This window comes from Melospiza georgiana, chromosome 2 (genome assembly GCF_028018845.1).
Source record: "Melospiza georgiana isolate bMelGeo1 chromosome 2, bMelGeo1.pri, whole genome shotgun sequence".
NCBI classification, from domain to species: domain Eukaryota; kingdom Metazoa; phylum Chordata; class Aves; order Passeriformes; family Passerellidae; genus Melospiza; species Melospiza georgiana.
In genome coordinates, this window is record NC_080431.1 from 63,380,668 (window position 1) to 63,403,893 (window position 23,226).

Consider the following 23,226-nt stretch of genomic DNA (forward strand, 5'->3'; position numbering starts at 1 on the left):
TTCCTGAGCAAAGCTGCTCGTGCAGAAAGCCTGACCACTCCTTACAAGCCAGCTGCCATAGGAATCACCCTCTGTCTCTCCATTTATACCATTTACCAGGAGCCACATTATTATTGTAAATAATAACACTAACACAAGCAGAAGGGCGTTAAACCAGGTGCCACAGCCATTATCCCTCCTGGGATTTGACCACTCTCAGCCCAGAAGTCTCTGCCTTCACTGAAGGAAATTGCTTTTAATTCTCCTTCCAAAAATTGTGCACTGAGACTGTTCTGTTTCCAGGCTCACGCCAACTGTGGTACCTGGACACTGAGAACAGATAATTCAGATTATTATTTTTTTTAAAATCAACCTGAAACATATGGAATCATTTTAGATCAGAGGTATTTAAAAGGAAAGTGTGATGATACTGCAGGGTAATTTATTTATTTATCCAGTTCTTAAGCACCTGTAGTAATTATATACCTGGCCCAAATGCTGTTACCAACATGCACTTTCAACCTGCTTTTTTCTTCGTGTTGTTTCCGTGCACCTTGACCTACCATTTGAAAGGCTGAACAATTCCCTTCCTTTATTTGCACAGGAGCATAAAAGATATTTTTAGAATGCAGCCAAAGAAATCCTTGCCTACACCAAGCAATTTTCAGTAAACTATGAAAATTGTCCTTTTTTTATCAGAAAAATTTCTGTTCACCAGTCTTTGTAGCTTCACAGCCCTTCCAGAACTGTGGGGACCCAAACAAAAGCATAAAACTCTGCAGGTGCAGCCCTGCTGGGACAATAAAGAGGCATATCGTCACGTCCCTGCACACTTACTGGGAAAACATGTTTCTTCAAGGACAGTACTCTCTCTCTCTCTCCTCCTCCTCCACCCTCTCCCCAGTGTTTCAGGAGCAAAAGGCTAGTTTAGTCTCTCAGATCAAGCTTTCAGTTCACTTTTTGAAGGACAGCAATTTATGACCCTGTTAAAAGTGTTCCTACATCTCACCTTGCAGCACACACCCTGTAAGTCTGCAGCCCAGAGGTGTGGAGCTTCCCTCCCTGGCTCCTGATCTGAGCTCTTCAGCTCTGTCCCAGCTGTTCTGTGAGTAAATGAAGCTCTGTATGCTGCCCTGAGCTCTCCTTCCAAGCACTCTTCCCCCCTTCCTCAACAACTCCTCCATCTCCACTCCTGCCTTCCTCTCCCCACCTGCACAGTTTTCCTGGTAGCTGCTCTAGATCTTGCAGCTACCAAAATTCCTCCTGAACACCAACCTGAGCTGTCTTTTGTCACCTGCCAAGGGCACAAGGAGCAGTGGATGCACCAGCATTTCACAGAATGGTTTGGGTTGAAAAGGACTTTTAAATCTCACTTAGTCTAACCCCCCTGCAATGCACATCTTCAACTACATCAGGTTGCTCAGAGCCTGGTCTAACCTGACTGAATGTTTTCAGCAATGGGGCATCTACAGTGTCTCTTGGCAACCTGTTCCTGTACCTCACTACACCCACCACCAAAAAAAATTATTTATATTCAGTCTGAGGAGAGGAATGGGGCAGGTGCACGTCTGTGAGAGATCAGTGAGGTGGGCATGGCAGCAGTCAGATGCAGCACAGCTCTCTGCTGTGGGACAGCCAGGACAGCCAGGGCAGCTGAGGCAAGGGTGTCCCATGTTCCTGCTTGGTCTGTGCTTGAGGTAGCACAAAACTCCCTCAGAGGACAGCCTGCAGTGGGAATATTCATTTTTGCTAGGTTTTCAAATTAGTATTTGACCATACAACGACCGGCATGACATAACTCAGCAATGTCCCTTGCCAGAGTGATGGGAGCACCTCTAAATACTGCTGTATAAAGGATGGAAATACAGCAAACAATTTAAATGATTAACACAGTTACTATTACACAGGCTGGAAGAAAATTAGAGAGTGATTCACAATGTAATAGTTATAATATCTGCTAATATTCCCAAAGGCAGCATGATAATGGGGAAAGCCTACAAAAGCATGAAGGTTGTGCGATCAGATCAGGAAGACCTCCCTCCCTCTGTGGCATGGCCCTGAGGAACACAGCTCACACACATTTGCTAACGTCCTTGCCAGACATGTTGGTAAAAGCTGTTTGGCACTTGGGAAGGAAAAGGTCTTCATATCTTGTCTTAACCCCCTTTGGGTCCTATCTGTAGTTTGCATTTTCCTCCTTTCCAGTGGCAAGCACAGTAGCTGCTGTGAAACATGATGAGTCATAGCTGCAGGCTGCCAGGGAAAGGCAAGGTAAAGGGAAAGCAGGGACAGATGAGGCAGGAGGGAAAGCTGTTGACACCAACCAGGCTCAGAGTCATTGTTAGGTAGCTACCAATGGTTCCCCTGCAGCACCATGTGCATGTATTTTCAGCTTCCCCTGGCCAAATCCATGGCATGAGGAGGAATTTGAGAACAGCCACGTTATGTTACACATCTGCCTGAAAGCAGCATGAGAGACACTGTGCTCTTCTGACCAGAGAATGCAGCAGGAACTGACCCCTGTGAGAGTGGGGAGGTGGGAAGAGCTTGTCAAGCAGCTAATCTATGAGGAAAGCAGAACTTTGAGAAGGCCAAGAGGGATGTGACTGGATCAAGATATGCTGAAACTGCCTCTACTCTTGTCTTTCATAAAAACTGGCAGCAATCACCCATCCTGGTGGCTGTGCTTGGCCATATGTCCCATCTCCAGTGGCACCACAATTATGCTGGGAAAAAATCTTCCTGCGTCAAATGTTTCAAATACAAATATAGAAGGATAGAGGTCTTTTAGGTCACCGATTTGGTTCATGTCTAATGTATTTTTCATGCAGTAATTAGAATATAAATGTGATAGTGTCAGACACAGGGCATGTATTCCAATAGTGTCGAGTACTGAATGCCGCACAAGCTGTGAATCTAAGCACCTACTTAGATCCCCAGTGCTGATGCAGAGCAAGACCAAGCATTTCTTAGGCTGCTGCTCAGTTGTGTGTGGGTTTCCCATCTTAGGAAACACAGCCACACTGTCTTAAATGTACCTGCTAGGTGACAAAGCTGATGCTGCTCACAGCCCCTAGGGAATAAACCAAGACAGAGGGATACACCTCACAGCACAGCAGCACAAGGACACCTTACTGGTGCTACAGAGCGGTTCAGCTGGAGAGACTGGTCTGCTTAATACAGGTGAAAAACTGATGTAACTTTTTCACAGTCTACCACACATCAGTCTCAAAACTAATTTCTTTTAATCTGATCTTCTACTTTGCCAGAGAGATAATTCTGTACTGGATTGTGACTTTCTTCTGATTCAAGCAGCAAATTCATTCCCATCAGAGAACTTCACTTTCAATTAATTACATTTTTTTACCAGAACCAAAAGCAAAACACTGTCACTTAAAAATGTCCAGCCAATTCTACACAAAAATCTGCTCTGAGGCCTGCTTATCTCAGTGTTTCTAAGGGAGCTGACAGTTGCTGAAATATAGGCACTAGGATTGCTAGTGTTGACAAGGCTTTAAAGCATCATCACACTGAGCAGCCATTAGAGGTTATATTTCATTGGAAGTAATGTAATTCAATTACCATCACTCTTTAGTATGTCCCATCTCTGGAGGCTGACAATAAGCCCTATCATCCATCAGATTTTAACCTGAACTTTGCATTCTAGCCTCAGAGATTGCCAGTTCTCCGTTATGAATGGCTTCATATTTTTAGTGTCATTTCTTAGGAAAAAGAGGTTATCCAATTATACTGTACATCCATTTGCCTGCTTGTCTCTCCTTAGCTTGTCAACCAGTTTCAATTAGGAGGCAAAGGTCTTCAAGAAAATTAAGTTCCTATCAGTTTTGCAACTAATCAGAGCCAGAGTAAAGAAGAGAAATTATTTGCACATCCCACTTGGGAGTGGAGAGCTATGTAATCCCGGCAAACTGACAGTCTGGTGAGCATGGACAGCTAACACTGTCCCTTTCTCCATACAAGAAACACAAAAGGCTAGGGAATTTATGCTACTGCAGGGACAGAATGTCAGAGAGACCCATGCCTTGTACTGTGGGACACAGCTCCTTAGGAAAGCAGGCTCCTTTAGAACTGCTGTTCATGGAACAACTATTTTATAAATGCAGTGAGCTTACTAATTTGCAAAGAATTTCTTGTGTATATTTCTTCAGCAAAGATTGTCTTGACTAATTCATTCTGACAGCCAAACATATTGCAAATACAAAACATAAATTGCACAGGAAAGTTATGTAACGTTTGCTTTCCCAAGTCTATGCATTTAAGCTCTCTCAATAACCACATTTCCTGTCTCAGAATATCTGAAATGCAGAGTAACTGATTCACTGTGTTTATGTGTTGAAACAATTACTCTCACTGATGACTATCAACATTACTGATTCATATTACTGTTGTTGTTCTGCCTTTTTGCTGCCTAACTGAACCTGATGTACTCATGTACTTCGCTAGTTCTTTATCACATTCATCAGCTGCACAAGGACTATGACTTATGACAACTTGCTCCTCACAGGCAACTGGTTTACATCTGTCATTGCATCAATTCCTTTTCTCACTCCCTCTCCATCCTTCCAAACTTTACCTGCTCCATATTGACATTTATGCTAAATTCAGTTTCTTTGGCCTTTCCCGCTCACTGGCTCTCACCACCTCTGCACCTCCCCTTCTCCCATGTCCATTCATCCTCCATCCCAGCCTTGCCCCTCATTTTACCACCTCTTTTTCTGCCTAATGGCATATACTGTCATTGTCTGCATCTCCCGGCTTCCTCACCTAGCTTGCTCTTTGTCGAGAAGATAATCCTCCTCATCTCTCTCACACAAAATTTTGCTAGAAAGAGATCAGTGAACCTGGACACCCTTATGGAAACACTGCTGCTGGACTTTCCTAGTTTCACTTGCTCACACTTCTACATGGATAATGTACATGGAAGTTGGACTTCCCTCTTATTCCTTCTGTTTTCAGCTGCCCACTCACAGGCATCATCTCATGTTTTCTCCTACTCTTACTGCCATCCCCACCCTTCTCCCTGTTACTGCTACTCCCCTGTGACACAGGGGTCTTCAATTACATTCAAAGCCCTTCTCTATCACTTTAACTTCTTTTTGAGTGCTTCTCTTCAACATTTACACTACATTACAATGGATCATTGTACCCTTCTCCTCTGCTTCTAATGAACTTCTGTGAATACACAGCTTCACTTCATTTCAGATGTTCACTTTTGCCTCAGATATTCACTTACCCTTCAATCCTACCACCCTTTTCCTCAAATACAACCGCTTGTAAACTTTGGAGGTTGATATTTTACTGCTAGAAGAGCTTGCCTTCTACCATCTGGGGAATTATCTGCCAAATTCCAGATGAACCTGCCCACGATCTACCCAGGGTACGAAGCCGGTTGTACATCAGATGCCTCCAATAGTCCCAGGTAAGAGCCACGTCATACCAACATATGCACACACACACATACACACACACACACACACTCTCTCTCTCTGCTCTGCTGTAAGACAGCCCATGCTGCCAAGAACAGTCACCCATCAGCTGCAGGTAGGCTGGCAAACTCCCACATCTGAAATACCAAGTTTTACTCCTCCCTCACACCCGTTACTCCCTCCTGCTGCCATCCCTCAGGGAGCACCAACGAAACTTTCAGGACAAGATCACCAAGCCTCTTGCCCTCATTCCTATACTTTTTATAACTTCTGTCATACTCTTGTTTCTCATTCTCTCATCCACATATGCCACCCTTTTCCTCCCCCTCTACCTTATTTTGTCAATTCCTAGAAAGCTCTCTGCCTACACACAAAAGGAATCTGCTTTGTCTGGATTTAGGTTTCCACTGACAGGAGACATTTACAAATCTTAGAGTACATCCTTTAGTCTTCAGTGACCAGCTCTGGCCATCAGTCTCTATTGTTTGTATCTAAATTGCCATTCATCTGCATTATTACTCATTCCTGATTTTGTCACCTTTTCTCTCTCCCACATTCATTATGTCACCCACGGGGTCTTGTTTTGAATTAGATTGCAAGATATTCAGAGCAGAAAGAGTGCTCATACAGCACACACACATAGTGCAATGGGAGCTTGTAGGAGCTAGCCAGTGTTTCCCCACAGAATGTAAGGATTAAAACTGCCCAAGGCTAGCAGGAACTCACCGAGCCATACAGTTCTCCTTTCTCATTCATTCCAAGGTAAAGTCCACTGTCGACTCCTCGGATGCTGACCAAGCCCACTGCTATACTGATAAATTCCAGTATACCTATGAAATGCAGGAAAAAACAAACAATGTATGAACTGTTCCTATTGAAAGATTTTTTTCCCCAGATATGACTTATCCCTGAGTGTCAAGCAGCTATTTTCAAGGCTTTTTTCACATTTTTTGAGTTGTTTGGAAGATGAGGACAAAATTAATATACAATACTTCAAGTACTTTGGGTCTTTGTTAGAATGATGCACTGCAGACAGCATTAATGTATCAAATTTAGAGATTGCCCCAATCTTTCTCATCATTCCTAAACACGTATCTCAAGCTCAGTTATTCTGATTTGCACAACAGATAATATATTCAGAGAAAAAAAAAAAGTTTTTAGATTGCCAAAATTAGCAGGAATGAGGAACCTATGAAACTTGTCTTGCAAAATAAATTCTGAAAAAATATGCATTTTAATTGGAATTGTGAAATAAAGCAATGTTACACATGGAACCAAAAGATCTCCTTTCAGACATCAATGAATCAGAAATACAGGGAAAGATTTACTCACAGTATGATCTTCCAGAGGCTTGAGAAATGAAAATCCTTAGTATAGTCCAGTGTCATGCATTTCTGTTTAGATAGTAACCATTCTCTCTGGTGTGTTATCATTTACTCATCTAAAATTCAGACATTAAAACATCCTACACCTAAGTGTAACAGTGTGTACATGATCAAGTTTTCCCATGCAAATAACAGCAACCTTACACCGACATTTGTTCACTTAGAAACAAGAACACTTTGCAGAGAAGCACTGCTTTTGCAAAGCTCCAAGGTTCAGCATCCATGTGCACAGTACAAGTATCTGTATCAAGTATTGGCTCATCTGGTTCTGAGGGTTTGGGGATTTTCTGGCAGCCTTCCCTGCAAATTGTTTACCTCTTCAGTGAGGATGCTACTGGTGAAATCTGGCATAAGCCTAGTAATCCTGTGTTAAAAAATGGAAAATTCTTCCTCTTTGGGAGTGCTCATCTAAGACTGTAATGGTCTCTCAGGAAGTTATCCAGCAACATTCAGAAGCATGCTGCTGTGTTATGCTACTTTCTGAGTCACAAAATAAGGTGTGTCCTGCACAGAGTAGCATTTTCAATACATTATGTGAATTTTCATGTCCAAGTACACTGCATAACTATTTTTAAAGCTTATTGGAAAATATATGCATATGAAATAATGAAATAACAGTATAGTGTGTGTTGAGCCGCACATGGCAAATAAAAAGGCATTTTGTGGCTTTTTTTAACAATTAATTTGGCATCTCTTACAAAATAGTTGTGCACTAATCAATAGCAGGCATGAATTGCAGAGATTGAACATAGCACAAGTTGAAGCCAATAGGGAAAATTTATAGCCAAGCTAATGTAAAGATGAAAAGTATTCCCTGTAAGGGAGTATTGATCATTACCTTATATATTATTCAGCACTACAAACACCACAGTATTATTGTTTTGATAACCTTTTTTAAGGCCTGGTCATTTTAAATTATTCTCTACATATGCACAAATAAAAAATACTGGGGGAAATATTTTGCCACTATGTAATTATTTAAGTAATATAAAGTGGCAGCACACCTTTTGTCTGGTATATGTAGTGTCTTAGATACAATTGATGCATTGAAACAATTTTAAAATTCCCATTATATCTGGACATGCAATACTTTCAGATTTCTTACTAAGGCTTTTTCTCTAAAGCTTTTACCAAAATATCATATTACTTGATACATGTTACCAAGCAATTTTAACTGAGTTTAAATCTTACATTAAGTGCGTATTAGACACTACTATAGCTAAGTTAGTGAGTCTGGCATTTTTCATATCAGTCCAAATGTAGTCTTTAATTGCTGTCATCATTTCAAATATTTGAATGCACACTGCTTTCTGCACCAAAAGAACAAAAAGGGCACTGTCATGTCCTATCGTAAGTGCAGAAAATTAATTTAAGGTACTTGGCAAAGAGTATGCACATATTTGAGATCAGAATTGAGACTTCTTCATTTGAAATACTCAAAAGCCTACTCACAGCAAGTTTTATGTGCCATATTAAGTCCTTCAAGAAATTATCTGGGGCCAAGCATCCAGTCTTACAGAAGTCTTGTCAGCTAAAGGATTGCATTTGTCCCACAGTTCTGGGCATATTTTCACTGTATAGTGTCTATAATATACAGATAGTACTTAGGGCCTGAACTAGATATTAAAATAGACAATCCTCTTCAAAATGAGGCTGTATCAAATGAAAATCAGGACAACTCCAAACTTTGAAAGCTAGGGCCCTATTTATAGCTAAAAAATGTGGAAAGGAAGAGAAGTAGAGAGGAAATAAGTCAGCACATGGGGTGCTGAAATTCTTCTCACTGTATTGAAGTGGTTTTATTAAGGAAAATGCTCAAAGATCCATTCCTTCACAACGATAGGATGAAAGTTTCAGGGAAGTTATTTATTTCCTACATGCCCACATCAGCCCTTCACACACCTTCTTCTACATGATCCAGCTCAGACAATGCTGAATGGTGCAGGACCACAGCCTGACATAAATGCTGTCCTGCTCTCCTGACACACTCACAGGTGAGAGGAGGTGTGTTGTTCACTAAAGCCAAATTTTAATTTGCATCTGTCTTAGCTATGGTTAAAAGCAGGCCTACAGAAGCATTTTCCTTAGCTTTTAGGCAATGAACACCTCTGTAACCGCACAATTTTATGTTGTTGACGGTCTGCCCTTTGCCCATTTTTGTCTCTGGCTTTCTTTGTATCAATGGAGTGGAGCAGTTCAGCTTTCCCTTAGCAGTGCAGCAGACCATCTCTGACAAGGAAGACAGCGAGCAAATATCTCTGCCAGCCCCCTCTTGGTACGGCTTCCAGGGGAAGGGGAGCGCAGGGGGACCGCTGGGGGACCCTCCGGCCAGTTCTCTCCCCGGGCAGCGTGGCGAGGGGAGCGGAGCCCCTCGTGTCTCAGAAGCCGCCGGGAGGTCAGCGCAGAGATGGGGCGAGGGAAGGAGCTCGCCCTGCGCCCCCCTGCCCCCGGCGCCCCCCTCTCGGCCTCCCGCCCTCCGGCCGCGGCTGCGGAGCGGGGCTGCGCGGGGCTGAGCGCTCCGCCGGGATGCGTCCCGCCTGTCGCAGCTGTCACCACCCCGCCCGCTCCCCCACATGATGCCAATTAAAAGACGGGAGCGCAGACAGACACGGCACCCCCAGGCAGCAGGGCCCTGCTTCAGTTTCAGGCTCCCACAGCGCCCCTGCCCGCCCCCCCATCCCCTCCCCTCCGCAACGCTCGATAGCGGAGGAGACTGTCGGGCCTGCTCGGCGCCTTTCCCTCCGCCTAAAACCTGGCCCACGATTCCCGGTGCCGGGGGCCAGCGCCTTCCCCGCACGCATCACCTTCCCCCCGCCCCGCCCCGCCCCGGCCTGCTGGCTCTCCCCGGAGACAGCGCTGGGGGCAGGCCCGCCCAGCGCGCCCGGCACGGAGGGGCGGCAGCGCAGGGACCCCCGGCCGGAGCCGCCCCCGCGCCCGCCCGGCCCTCAGCCCGCCCCGCCAGCCCAGCGCCCGAGCAGGCCGGGCGGGCCGGGCAGGCGGAGGGCGGGCGGCTGCGCGGCTCCCGCAGATGATGAACGCAGCGGTTCCTTGTAGCAGCAGGTCCCGGGGAGCGGAGGTCACCTGCTGACAAGCTTTTTTTTTTTTCCTTTTCCTGCATGCTCCTATTTTTTTAGTGCTGTGCATGCAGTACTTGTGCTGACGCACAGAGACACGCCTCTCCGCTGTTAAAGAGTTCCTGAATTTACAATGACTCTACTGTCTAGCCAATGCCCTACACTAAAGGAGACTGCATCAAAAAAATTTCTTTTGTGACCCGGGAGAGATAAGGCTTTGATCACCTGAGATCACATTACGGGGGGACCTAGCCGGGTTCTCCCGGGGAGCTTTTCTTTTAGAGATGGACATCTTGCTGCAGGAATTGCGAAATGCCAGGGCTCCCAGAACCGGGCGAGTATAGACACACAATATGGCTCGGTTCATTGTACGCAATAGGCACACATCCAACATAGCATCACAAAAGAATTACTCTTATCTGATGTCTCTCCAGAGGTGTGTGCGGGGAGGGGGATTCCCACAGGGCAGAGCCCAGAGAGGAGTTTACGCGCAGCCCCCGGGGTTTTCTCTTTGTCCTCCTTATTCCTGGAGAAAAACTTCCTTCTGACGCGCACCCCCGCATCCACACACGCGCACGCAGGTTTCCCGCACACGCTCGCAGGAGACCATGTGAGCCCGCTCTCCCCAGGGCAGCTCCCGAGATGGGATGCAGACCTCCCCAGGATCATCAGAAGATTTCAAAATCACCAAAACTCAAATAGCACCAGCTATTCTGTGACCTTCCGGCAAACACAACAGCCATGTCACGGCACCGATACAAAAGTACCTTCCCGCAAAGAAGCCGGGAGCCCCTAGGCATCCCACGGGTTTGCCGTGCCCGGTCTTCCCAGCCCCGGAGCGAGCAGGGGCATCACCGGCGCGCTGCATGGGGAAAAGAGTTACCACTGAAGCGCGTCCCGGTGGGGGGAAGAGAGAGATCAAACCGACAAGGACAAAAAAAAAAAAAAAATCTATTTAAAGCCAAGGCGCTGCAAGGGGTGGAAGAACTGCCCCTCGGAATTGTCAGCTTCCTACAACTGCGGCTGGAAAGCCATTTTTAAAAATAGACGCCACGAATAATGTGGTCACGGCCGCCTTGCGAAGGGAGCAGCTGGCGGCCCTCCTCCGGGGGCGGCGGGGCCCCGCGGGCGGCCGCCCCCCGCCGCCGCGGCTGCCGGTGCGCGCAGCGCCCTACACCTGCCGCGGCCCCGCTCCGCGCCGAGCCCGCCGCCCCGAGCCCGCCGCCCCGAGCCCGCAGCGCAGCGGGCACGGGGAACCTGCGGCAGCCACGCGCGGCGCCTGCCCGTGCCAAGGAAAACGCCTGGCTGCAACACACCCCCGCCCCCCGCCCCGCTCCCCTCACTACGCGTCTGCCTGAAACACTTTCCGCACTTTTTCTCGCCAGGAAGCGTGGATGTTGCGCCCCCGGGAGAGCCGCGAGGCTGCCCCCACCCCGCACCCAGCCCCGGAGACCGCGGGCGGGCGGCGTGGGAGGGAGGAAGGGCCTGTAAGCAGCGTGAGAGTGTCAGGGAGCAGCGGATGGAGGGGGATGGAGGATGAACCTGCGACCATGCGAGAGCTTCAGTCCTCTCCTCCCCCGTCCCTCCCTCTCCGCTTCCCTTATGAGCCCTTTGGAGATCATCTCCTACAACACCGGCATTATCTAAATAGCTTCACAAAGCAATAAAGTGCAGCTTAGATATCGTTCAACATCTGGCATTAAAATACAAGGAGAGAAAAAAAATCAACACAGGACTTTGTTTTTATGACCGAATTTAAGTGTTGTCAGGTTGGTTCACTCACAAGTTAACTCCTTCCAACAGCTGGGAGCGTGGCGAGCTAACCTGGCATATTTTCCGCACCCCTCCTTAAAAAAACCCCCAAAGTATCAGCTCAGCCAGACTGTTTTAGTCACTTTCATACATTCAATCTGCCGGGCCTTTAACAGACTCCCTGGCAGCCGAAAAGCTCCAGGCCCACTGGACTCGCGTGTGCATGCGTGCGTGTGTGCGTGCACAGGCTCTCCGGAGCGGCCGGGGCCAGCAGCCCTCGCTGCAGAGTCACAAACAGTGTCCCCTGGAAAGGAAACCCAGGGAATGCTCTTTTCAAAGTCGCCGTGACACGCCACACAGCTCGAGAAAGGCAGGTTTTGGCGCAGGATTCCCGGCTGGCTCCGGACCCCACCTGCGCTCCCTCTTTCCCGGGGCGCCTGTCACCGGCACTGCCGCACGGCTGCGGGTGCGGGCTCGGCCGGGCGGAGAGCCTGGCTGCGGGTGCGCTGCCGCTAAATCCTCGCCGAGCAGCGAACCAGACAGGCTGTGCGATTCGGGCAGTTACTAGGGCAGGTAATCGGCAGAGAAAACGAAAGAAAAGCCCTCGTCAATTTGCGTATAGGACGAGAGCCACTCCCTCCAGGAAACTCGGTGAATTTTAAATTGTGGTGGTTAATGATTAAAAACCCTTTAAACTCGCGAAATCAAATCATTCAGCAGAAACGTCCCGAGCAAAAATTCCACCACCGCCACCACCACCTCCCAGTACGCGTCTGCTGTTAAGCAGAACTTGGGGCTACACAAACATCGCTACCGAGCACCCAGCGAGGGCTCCTGCTCCGCCGCGGCGGAGCCGCTCGTGTGCATCTGCACCCCCGGACACATTCATTTTTCCCCTCGGCGGATCAGCCATCAACACAAACCCCCCTTCCCGCCCGCCTCGCACCCCCCACCGTCCCCCCGCCCGCAGTTCTGCCCCATTATTTCATCACATGACCACTAAAGGGTTAAGGAAAATACCTACCAAATCTGCTGTGGTCTTGCCTGGTTCCCTGGATAGTACCATTGGGGAAGATTTCTAAATGAAATCCAGTCCTGCAGTATAGCTGCCTCCGCCTGAGGATCCCCTTTAAATGGTCCAAGTCCGTGACCGCAGGCCCCCTGGGTAGCCCACCTGCCTCAGACTGACCCAGGTGGTCACTTAACAAAACCGGACTATCCACCGGCAAAACGGGCACATTCCCAAAGGGTACTGCATCCTGCACACCGAAATAGTTCCCAACTTCACCTAAGGGAGCCATCAGAAGATTCTGCTTTTAGAGAATGAGAATAAACAATAATGATGGTGCCAAACCCAGGAGATATAAGATTAGGTATATTCCACTCCTCTCCCCTCCCTAGCGCAGTTACAGAGAAAATGTTCTTTCTTCAATCCATTAAATGCATAAATAAAAGTAATATTCTGTTTTGACTGGTACAGGTTCAAGGTCAAACCAGTTAGTCTAAGAAACCACCACTTTATACTCACACACTGACATATTTATAAACATATAGATGTGTATATCTATATAAATGCATATATCCCCAGCTCTTAGCAAGCAATACGGTCTTCAGCCCATCCAACTGTAATAAAGAAAAAAATCCGTAGTTTCTCCATTTGGTTTAAGATAAGAATGACCATAGCAACTTAAATACCTAGGCGTTATAGGGATTTTTTTTTTAAGATGCACAGGCTACGTCAGGATTTATGGATTCTGACTCCAGAAAGGCATGCGCTGTTTTTACTCTATAACAGACTGCATACATCAGCATGAATCCTGCAAAGGGGGAGGGGGGAAATCTCACGTTGTTGGCTGAGATAAATCCAAAAAAAAATGGAAAAAAGAAAAAGGAAAAAAAAACTTTTGACGTCCAAATCTATTATCCAGAATTCTCAGGAGGCTCAGCAGATGTCCACTGGTTTAGGATTATTGACGATCCACAAGCAAAGCAGCAACATACAAGTGCTTGTGTCTTTCTTGGCTGGCTCGAAACAGGTGTTGCTTCTGCAGGGCTCCCTGTGAAATGTTGTACTCCAGCACTGAGCTGCAGCTCTTGACTGTGGATCTCCATCCAGCACGCAGACTGGCGCAGGAAGAGGCATTGGGCTGGGTTTAAGGTAGTCCTGATTGCTGCTGGAAGGATTCTCCGAGGTCCTAGCGCTCAGCCCTACCTGCTGCAATACCGAGCCGCTTCCAGCGCTCGGCACGGCGCGGAGCGGCTCTTGCTGCTCTGCGGCAGCGCGGCGCTCGCCGGCAAATAAATAAATAAGTGGGCGAAACTTTGGGGGAGGAATAAAGCGACGCGATGCTAAATATACCGCGCCCGCCCGCTGCGGGAAGCGGGCTCCTCGGGAGATGCCCGCATAGCCCGAGTCCCCGCTGACATTGGCGGGGGGAGCGGGGCGGGCAGCGCCCTGCCCGCCCAGCCCCAGCTCGGCCCGGGGCCCGGCCCCGCCGCAGGGGAGGCGGAGGCGAGCCCGCCCCGCACCGCTCCGCAGCCCGGCCCCGGCCCGCTCTGCCGCAGGTAACCGGGCTGCCGCTGTCCCAAGCGGGCTTCAAACTCAGCTCCGGCGGGCGAACCGGCGGGGCGCGGGAACTCGGGGAGCTGGGGCGGGTGGTGCGGGTCGGTATTGCCCACGCCGCAGTTTTTGCCTTCTCCGCTCTGGCCCCCCGCCCCGGCAGTCCGCAGCCCTCCCGCTCTGCCCCTGCGCGGCCGGGGGCAGCTTCGGGGATGCCGCTGGCGGTGCGGGGAGCGCCGGGGCCCCGCCGCCGCCCGGGACGCCCCGCGGGCCACCCGTGGCTCCTAGCTCGGCCCCAGTGTGTAAGAGCGCGCTGGAGAGAAGGGAGAAGCGAGTAGGAGGTGGTATGGGGGGAGATAGGGGTGCAGTGCGAAATATGTGTTCTCTTTGCCCCCCAGCCCCTCCCCCGCTGCCCAAAATGAAGTTATCTAAAACTGTCGGGAGAGACTCGGCTAGTGGAGAGAGGGTTTCTGTTTCTTCTTACGATGCCCAGAATTGGTGTTATTGTGGTTTTGCCCTTCGAAAAGAGCTGTGTGAATCAGCAAAGGGCCAGAAGGTCTCCTGCATTTGCAAAAGCGTTCTTGAGCAGAGCTCAAGGACTGGGCACGATGCGGAGCCTTGCATGGGGGAGAGGACACTCTGGCAAACCTTTGAATTGAGCACAAAACCTAAAGACAGGCTCATTTGGGAATGGTGGGGGGAGAGAGAGAGGCAGGGAGAAAAGAAGCAGAAATATAATATCTTGGGGGCTGGGGGAAGAGATTGCATGGTGTGAATGATGATGTGCACCGCTGAGGTAGAGGGGTCCAGGAAGGTCATTGGTGGAGCCTTGAAAGAGAACTCTAGAGAAGGAGAATTTTGCAAGGGGGTTAATTAAAAATAATCGACTCTGCATGTCCTCCTGCTCGATGGGCATGCGGTAGAGGGGGTGGCTCTCTTTGCCTTCCCCACCACAAAAGGCAGCAGTCCAGCTCTGACTGGTGCAGCTTTCCTGCATCCCTCTGCTTGCCAATGTGACTAAACACAAGAGGAGGGAGAGAGACTAGTTTCCATGTCTAGCGGGGAAACTGCAGCAGGGAAAAGCTGTGTCCTGAATCCACGCGGACCTTTAGGGAACTGACTCATGCCAGTGGTGCAGGAGCCACCCCCCCTTTTATTTGACTCTAACAGTCTTTATTGCAATTTGAAGGACAGGATGCAGAAGCTTCAGAGCAGGGTCACATCACTCTAGTTCTGTACAAACCTACAAAAAGAAAGAGTTGCTGCATGTCAGCCCATGCATTTCAATATGCAGGAACAGAAAAAAAAACCCAACGCCAAAGCAGAAAAGTCCTTGCTCTCTAGCAAATTGTTCCAAAGCATTCATCCATTTTATTTTTTTTTTCCTTTTTTTTTTAGGATTTAAGGACACTGCTCTCACACACTGGTTATATCAGCGTGAACAACTGCAGAATGACTTGGGGAAAACTGCAGAACTCACCATGTCAAAAATCATCATTCTTTATCAAGTGGATCATGGCAGCACCCGGAGGCCCCATTCAGGGCTCACAGCTCCATTGTGTCGGATACTGTAGACACATGTAATAAGAGAGATGGTCTATGCCCAAAGAGCTTATGATCTTAACCCATGATGAAAGACAACAGGTGTATAGTACAAACCCATGGGGGAAGGATAAGGGAAAAACAGCCTTGAGAATAAAAAGCAACAGGCCCAGCCGGTGACAAGTGTTTGGTGTCAGAAGGAAGTTTTAAGGAGATTTGAAGGAGAACAATAAAGGAGCTTTACGGTTATTAATGGGGAGATTTTTCCATGCATAATGGCTAACCTGGAAGAGAACATAAAATTGCTTGTTAAAAGATTGCACTGCAGAAAAGTGAAGGTTTGTGCCACTGGCAAAGCAGAGGGGAATATTGCCGAGTGACCATAAGGGCCTGGTATCTGGTGTGCTCTCAGGAAAGAGGTTCCCATCTCCTTTCCAGTGCTTTAAATTTACATTTCTAGTCCCAGTGAAGAGTATAATATGGATTTTTTTCTTTACTTCAGTATTTTCTATGTTGTACTTCACACCAGCTTACCTTATGAAAAATATCTTAAGGAAAAGAAGAAAGTATTGGAATAGTTGCCTTTTTTTTTATTGTTAAGGGACTTAAATGAAAGCCTACAGGTTATTTGCTATAGGAAGTTTAGTGTTATAGAAGTGTTATCTAAGTTGAGGCTTTGATGTCTGAATTACTCCTAAGTATCAAAGCCACACATGAATTATGCAGGACATCCCCAAAATTATACCCATCTGTGAGTAGGTGGTATTCCAACCTTGCTTCACATAAAATCTATGTGTGATGTGTAATGTCAAACTTACCCCTTACAGAAGTTTGGCATTGCTGATAGCTGGGGCTGTATTAAAAACCTATACTTTTATCCCCAAGACACTGAGGCAGGAACATCCCTAGCTCCCCTCTACTCGAGATTCACACCCACTTCCCTTATACCCTCCTGGAATTAAAGACTGCATCTGCCACAGTGAGTCATCAAGAGCTTACTCATCAGCTTTATGCAGGATTTTAACTCCTGAGAGCAGAACTGGTCAGAAGGATCCTGCATTTCTTGAGGAGTTCCTGGCACACGTTCTTCTCACATGTACCACACTAATGTGACACCTCTGTCAGGTTTTAGATGTTATGGCACTTTTAAAAGAAAACTATTTCACCTGTACTCTGCCACCTAGTTTAGTTTAAAAAGATCATTTCACATATCATTTTTTGAGTGTCATATAAAAATAATTCAGCCTGCCAAAAGAGTTTTGTCTTGTTGTTTGTTGGTTTTTTTTTAACTCCTCCTGTATTGTATAATTTCACCAAGAGCAGGTTCTTATTCTGGACCTTTAATGTATCTAACTCATTTATTTTCCATCCTTGCATACAGAGAACTGAAAGACTCAGTTATTAAAAAGAGAGGTGTTATGACTTTCCCATGAAACACATGGCATTTGCCATTTTTACTAAAATGTTTTGAGGCAGAAAACTTTTAAAAGCTTTTTTATATGTATAAATTGAGAATAATATAAAAAGTAATGCTATTTTCAGCTTTCTTGACAAATAAGAATTTTTAGGGTATTTTAAAGCATGACCAACCTGGATATAAGACTATTAATTAATCTCATCTCACTTGAGGCTGCTAGAATTGAAACATCAAGCTATAAATGACTTGTTCTTTAACACAGAGAAATAGGAGCAATTTTAGGGCACAAATCATCTGACCTATTCTAGGCATCTACTTTAGGATGACATGACTCATGCGTTAAAGATGCTTAATTCTTCCTCGTGTATGGAGGGAGCCTATATTAGATGTAGACTTCTACATGACAGAGGTCTAGCTAGGACTGCATGGATCCCACCTGCTGCCTCATACATGTGATTGAGCATTTCCCCAGAATGGCTGGTGAGGGCACTAAACTATTAATACAGCCACAGAAATTAACACTCCAAAGAAAACTCATGTGATCTCAGCAATGAAAAATGACTGAAAGTAATGATTATCAAACATTAGGTTGGCTGGAAATAAAGAAAACATTTGTGAAAACAAAACAAAACAAAACAAAAACTATATGATTCAGGTTAACTGGATTAATAAAAGAAATGTCTACAAATCCAGAAAATTTAAACTGGAGGAATGTATTTGCTTTCCCACTTTGGAGTCTGTAGAAAAAATAGCAGTATTTACCACCAAAAAGATTCCCATAAAAATTCCAGAATTAAGCAGGAAAAGGCCAGTTCATCAAAATTTCACACTAGACTAGTGTAAAACACACAGTTTAGATGGAAAATTCCAAGAAAACACCAGTGTCGGTGTCACCATGTGATACACAACAACAGTGGGATATCTGACATGGACTTTTCATGGTGTTATGGCATTTTGCAGTGTACAGGAATCAGTGAATCACATAAATACTGGCAGAATATGATCTTTGTGATCATCTTAGGGAAGGAGTTATTAGGATAAAGTCAAGTGCATTGACACAGGTGTCAACACAGTCTTTTTGAATGCACGTCCCTGTTGGTGATACTTGAAGGTAGACAGGGTGATGTAAGTATGAAAGTTGCCAAATATGTTTGCAATTTCTGTGGTGTGTTTATTTGTACATAGCTCGTATCTGCTTATTTTAGTAATGAATTGATTGTTTACTGTGTTGCATGTCCCTCCAACTCAAGAGCCAAAGTGCCACTGATTGAAAGGAGAAGAAGGGAGGAAATCAGGGTTGCCATGTGTGCAGGTGACCGCAGAAGCCTCCACATGGCAAGCAATTTGTGTGGCAAGGCTGGCAGAACTGCTCATTATGAGAACTTCTTTGCCATGGCCAGTGCATTGCTTGGTGCACCTTCCCTGCCCAAACAAGTGCCTCATCAGAGGTTTCTGCCTTCTTCATGCTCCCACACTGTCGGTGCTCAGTGGTAGCAGGGCCTCGGTAGGGTTTGCTAGCAGGCTGCAGGGCATCCCGGAGGCTCTTCCTTTGGCTGATATTCTTCTCCTGTAGATAGTTCACTGCCTGACAGATGAGGCGGCCTTTGTACACCAACCAAGGCACATAGCTTGACCATCAGCTGGATGCTACTTACCAGTGCTAGACTGGAGCTGCAGACAGCAGCCAGGTCCTCGCCCCCTTGCCGGGCAGGGAGAAGGCGCCTCTCGGCACCTGCCCAGCTCGGCAGCAGCTGGTGCGTGCCCCACTTACCGCTCCGTGTGGCTGCGGCAGGCGCGGCAGCAGCCCGGTGTGCCGTCCCCCCACGGATTAGGTCCGTGCCAGCTCCAGGATGGCTCTGTGCCCGCTTTCTGGAACGGCCAAAGGCCTTGAGAGCTTTCCCGACGGAAGGGATTACCTCTCCTTCCCCGGCACCCAGGACATTTCGTGCCGACCGGCCCCGAGCCCAGGCCTGCAGCGGCCGCCCGGGGCTGCTCCGCACGGGCCGCGCCGCTGACCCCGCCGGGGCAGGGGGCCCGGGCGCGGCGGGCCGGGGGCTGCGGGCAGGGGCAGCGGCGTTTCTGCGGGGCTCTCTTGCCCTCTAGCGGGCAAAGCCAGCGGGGCGGCCCCGCCGTGCCCCCGGCCGGCGCTGCCGTGCCAGGCCGCAGCCCGCGGCCCGCTCTGCCGGAGCCCGGCTCCCGCCCGGGACAGCCCCGCCAGGGCCGGGGCCGGGGTCAGGGCCGTGCCCTGGGGCCGGGCTGTGCTGCGGGAGCCGGGCAGCGGGGCTGGGCAGCGCGGCGGGAGCAGCGCTCCAAGCACAGCGCCTGTCCAGGATGCCAGCACCGCTCAGCCGACTGCGGGGAGAGCGACTCGGCGCCACGGCCCAGGCCAGCAGCACGAAGAGCTGACGAGCAAGATCATAATGGGGCAGTCAGGGACACCATTCGTCTTTGCGATTCCTTCAGCCGGTTTGGTGGCTGACCATGACCCCGTAGCTGCGACCACAGCTACGGATGAGGAGCCAAAGAGGAGCACGGGGCCGTGCACCCCAGCTGCTGGGCAAGCACCGTGTGCCCGCTGCTGCTGAAGAAGGGAGCAGTCACTGCGGACAAGGGAGTGCTGGGCACGCAGAGACCTGGAGGCAGCTCTGCATCAGCCCACACCTGAGTGGGGTGGAAGTGATGCTGGAGGTCGTGTTTGGGAAAGGGAGGACGTCTGCGCTCATGTGGGGTGTTCTGACACACCATAATTTCAGTTCTTTAAGTTGCATAGGCTGTGTTTACTAAGAACTCTCCTTTTCTGCTAATGGTTTAGAAAATATTTCAGTATCGCCATCTCCATCATCTTCTTCCTTCCTGGTTCCAAATCAATAAAAACTTAGTCCTTTCCTACATTATTTTAAGCATACTATCTCCATCTAACAGAAGTTCACACATTATCAGTAGGAATGCTTGCTTTACAAATGTTGTAGAAAACTCACATCTTTTAAAAAACTGGCAGTGACTGACTTTCTTCCTGTAGACTTCAGCTTGACTTTATCACTTTTCCCATTTTGCAGATAAATTTTATACTTTTTCTCCCTCCTCAACTTAAAAATTATTTTCGGTATTATATATTGCATTTTTACTCTGACTGTTGTAACCACTGAACCACAATAGGCTTAAAAGTTATCCTTTTCATGAAATATACCTTGTTAGCCATCTAACAGAATTTGTTTTCTTCCTCTCTAAAGCTTTCCTACTCTTGCTTATAATTTCCCTTTTTTGGGGAATCACTGATACCTCTGGGGTCACCATCCCCTCTCATGACTCCTTGATGTAAGGCAGTGATGAGAAAGTCCTCTGTTTGCTGGTAGTAAATTTAGTTGGGTCACTTGGAATGCATCACTCGGAAACCTCCACTCTCTGCTACAGTTATTATAATCCTTTGCATGCCTGTGTCCGTTTCATTTGCTTAAATGCTCTCCAATTACTTTGTTGATAACTAACATATTTTGCATGGTTTTGCCTGGTGATTTTCTTAATCATTCTGTTGCTATTTCACCAATAACTCAACAGTATGTAACTGCACTCTGATTCAGTAATGTGAAGGAGCAGAATATAACAATTTGCTTTAAATAACTACCCTGGATATTATACTAATGCTTTTGGTTGACCAAGAAAGACAAAGGTATCTCTGACTAGAATCTGACTTGTTTCTCCTGAACTTACTGCTTTGACAGCAAGACTGGAGACCCTTCCCTCTCGTACAGGGAGGAAAGGGGGAGAAGCTCTGGAGAAGTCAGTAGCTGTGGGGAGCCGAGCTGCAAGATTCCTAAGCCATTCCCCACAGAGGACTGCCATCTTCTGTTTAAGCCATTTCTGTTTGCCCAGCCTAAGTTTATAAAAAAACTGGGAAAAAGGTGAAGGGGGAAAAGAAGGGACTACACTGTACAAAGTGCCATTGGCATAATCTTTTCATATGCTGTTGTGAGCTACCAAAAATATTTTATATAGTGTCCTATTTACTGGTGAAGAATTGGAAATGTCTGTGATGTGTATCTAAGGTATTTCAGATGAGTTTTTCTACTCCACATCTTTGCCATGAACAGCTACAAGCCATGTTTGCTGTTACACAGGGAGTTAATGGTAATAGCTGCACCTTCTAGGTTTAAAATAAATGAATTCAGGCTTACCAGAGAAGGATAAAGAAACCAACAGAGGTTCTTGAGCTACTACACAGCCCTCAATGTGACTCTCCCTGCCTCTCTCCGGATGTCAAGGCACTGCTTTTATGAGGGTCACCAAAAGACTTCTGAGTACCAGGCTGTATCTTTATCCATAGCTGGAATATCTCCTCCCTGCAGAGGAGCAGAACAGAAAAGAGTCTTCATTCCTTTGCCCCCACTCCTCAAAATTCATACTGATTTCCACATCCTACCCTACTTTTCTCAGAAAAAATTTCCAAGGAGATGAAAAGCTCTCTGCTAACAAGAACTTGCTTCTCTGCTTTCATGGCTGCTCTTGACAAAAAACAGGTTTCCCACCCTGTTGTTTAGATTTCATCAAAGTTTGCAAACCTGAAATCCACCATAGGAATTTTAGTCCCCTCCCAGAAGCCTTTATTCCAAGAGAGCTTAGAAATTCATCAGAGGATCTGAAAAACACATCAGCACTGGGAATCCACAACTAGGATTTCATGCCAGAAATAGGTGCCGCCTGAACTACTTTGCTTTTTCTAGGCATTGCAGTGAAATCACTGACAGGGAATGGGGAAATAAACTGTTCAGGAGGTTCCTCTGCTTTAAATATTGCTCTAGGTTTGAGGAGGAGAATGGCAATTACTGTCAGAGATTCTCAGGGACTGACTTTATGGCACAACTAAGCATTGAGAACTCACTTCTGCAGATATGAACAAATTGGCTGTGACTACCTTGCTGTTACTGCAGTAGCACTGCAGCCAACAGAACTAAGCATGCAAATGTGAGACATCAGGCAGACATCTAGTATTAAGTATCCTGCTTTTTTTAATGGGGCACAGGCTTGTGAAGAAACACATGGCAAAACTGAAGGAAAATTATCTTGCCAAGTCTCATGTTATGCTATTTGTATAAATCTTGATATGAACAAGCAGAAGGAATTTGCTTGAACTTTTTTTGAAAATTCATACCTTGTGTTCTTGCCATCATCTGAGTGTTCCAGCTCTGCATGTGGGAACCTGGTTCTGCTACCCTGCTGAGGGCTGCTAAGGAGAGCTCTGATATAAGCTTATAAGCTTGCTCCCTTCTCTAGACTAGATGTTCTCGGGTTGTGTCTTCCAGTAGAGTGATGGTGATGACACAGCAAACCCCTCTCTTCAAAAAAAAAAGGAGCAAACTCCCCCCTTAGGTAAGCTACCACGGCACCACTCTATTGCTGGAGTGTTAACAATTTATACAAATGCAAAACAAGCAAATTTGAGTATTTTATTCCCTCAGGTAAAAAATCCTTTTCTAGTTCATCACTGCAAACACTCAGAATTTGTGGGCCATTCTCAGTCACAGCTTACATAATTAGGAAGCTGTGGAAGTCATCATAGATGGACAGACGAAAGCAAAATCCAGGTACACCAAGAACAGGGAGATGAGTCAAAGATCCAAGAACTGCTTAAACATTTGCAGAGTCACGCAGTGAATTTCTGGAAAGACTGTTAGCAGTCCAGGTGCTCAAAATACGTGACTCTCAACTGTAAAAGTGTGAGGACTGAGGGCTCAGTAAATGTACTTGAATAGTCCTCTCTGTAGATTTGATTGTCACTCTATTTTTCCTGCATGCAGATTTTGGTCCAGTAGTCCTCATATTTTATTTATAATTTGGGTCATATGCTGCTTTCATAATTTTTGTCTAGTCATTTAAAGCATCTTTGCACAGTATTCAGACAAGAGAAAATATTGGGGGTTTATTATTATTATTATATTTTCCATTTTCCTTGGGTTTAAGCAAAGTCTATATAGTGCAGAGTCTATGAAACACTTCAAATTCACTTTGAAACTTTGCTTCAATGCTATTCAAAAGTTGAGGCATTAGAGTTGTCCATGAACAGTGAGAATGAAGC

The 23,226-nt window shown here is 47.0% G+C and overlaps 1 protein-coding gene and 1 long non-coding RNA gene across 2 annotated transcripts in view; one reads left to right on the plus strand and one right to left on the minus strand.

Moving 5' to 3' along the window:
• Positions 1 to 13,962, minus strand: part of FGF9 (fibroblast growth factor 9) — a 30,749-nt gene extending 16,787 nt beyond the window's left edge. The window contains exons 1-2 of the mRNA XM_058045623.1: positions 12,662 to 13,962; positions 6,153 to 6,256 (exon numbers count right to left, since the gene is read on the minus strand). Of these exons, the coding sequence (XP_057901606.1) occupies positions 6,153 to 6,256; positions 12,662 to 12,938 (381 nt within the window). The 5' untranslated portion in view covers positions 12,939 to 13,962. The remainder of the gene's footprint in view (positions 1 to 6,152; positions 6,257 to 12,661) is intronic.
• Positions 13,963 to 14,116: 154 nt separating this feature from the next.
• Positions 14,117 to 15,988, plus strand: LOC131080202 (uncharacterized). The gene is made up of 2 exons (XR_009114146.1): positions 14,117 to 14,202; positions 15,596 to 15,988. It is a non-coding gene; the product is annotated as an uncharacterized LOC131080202 (long non-coding RNA).
• The last annotated feature ends 7,238 nt before the right edge of the window (positions 15,989 to 23,226 follow it).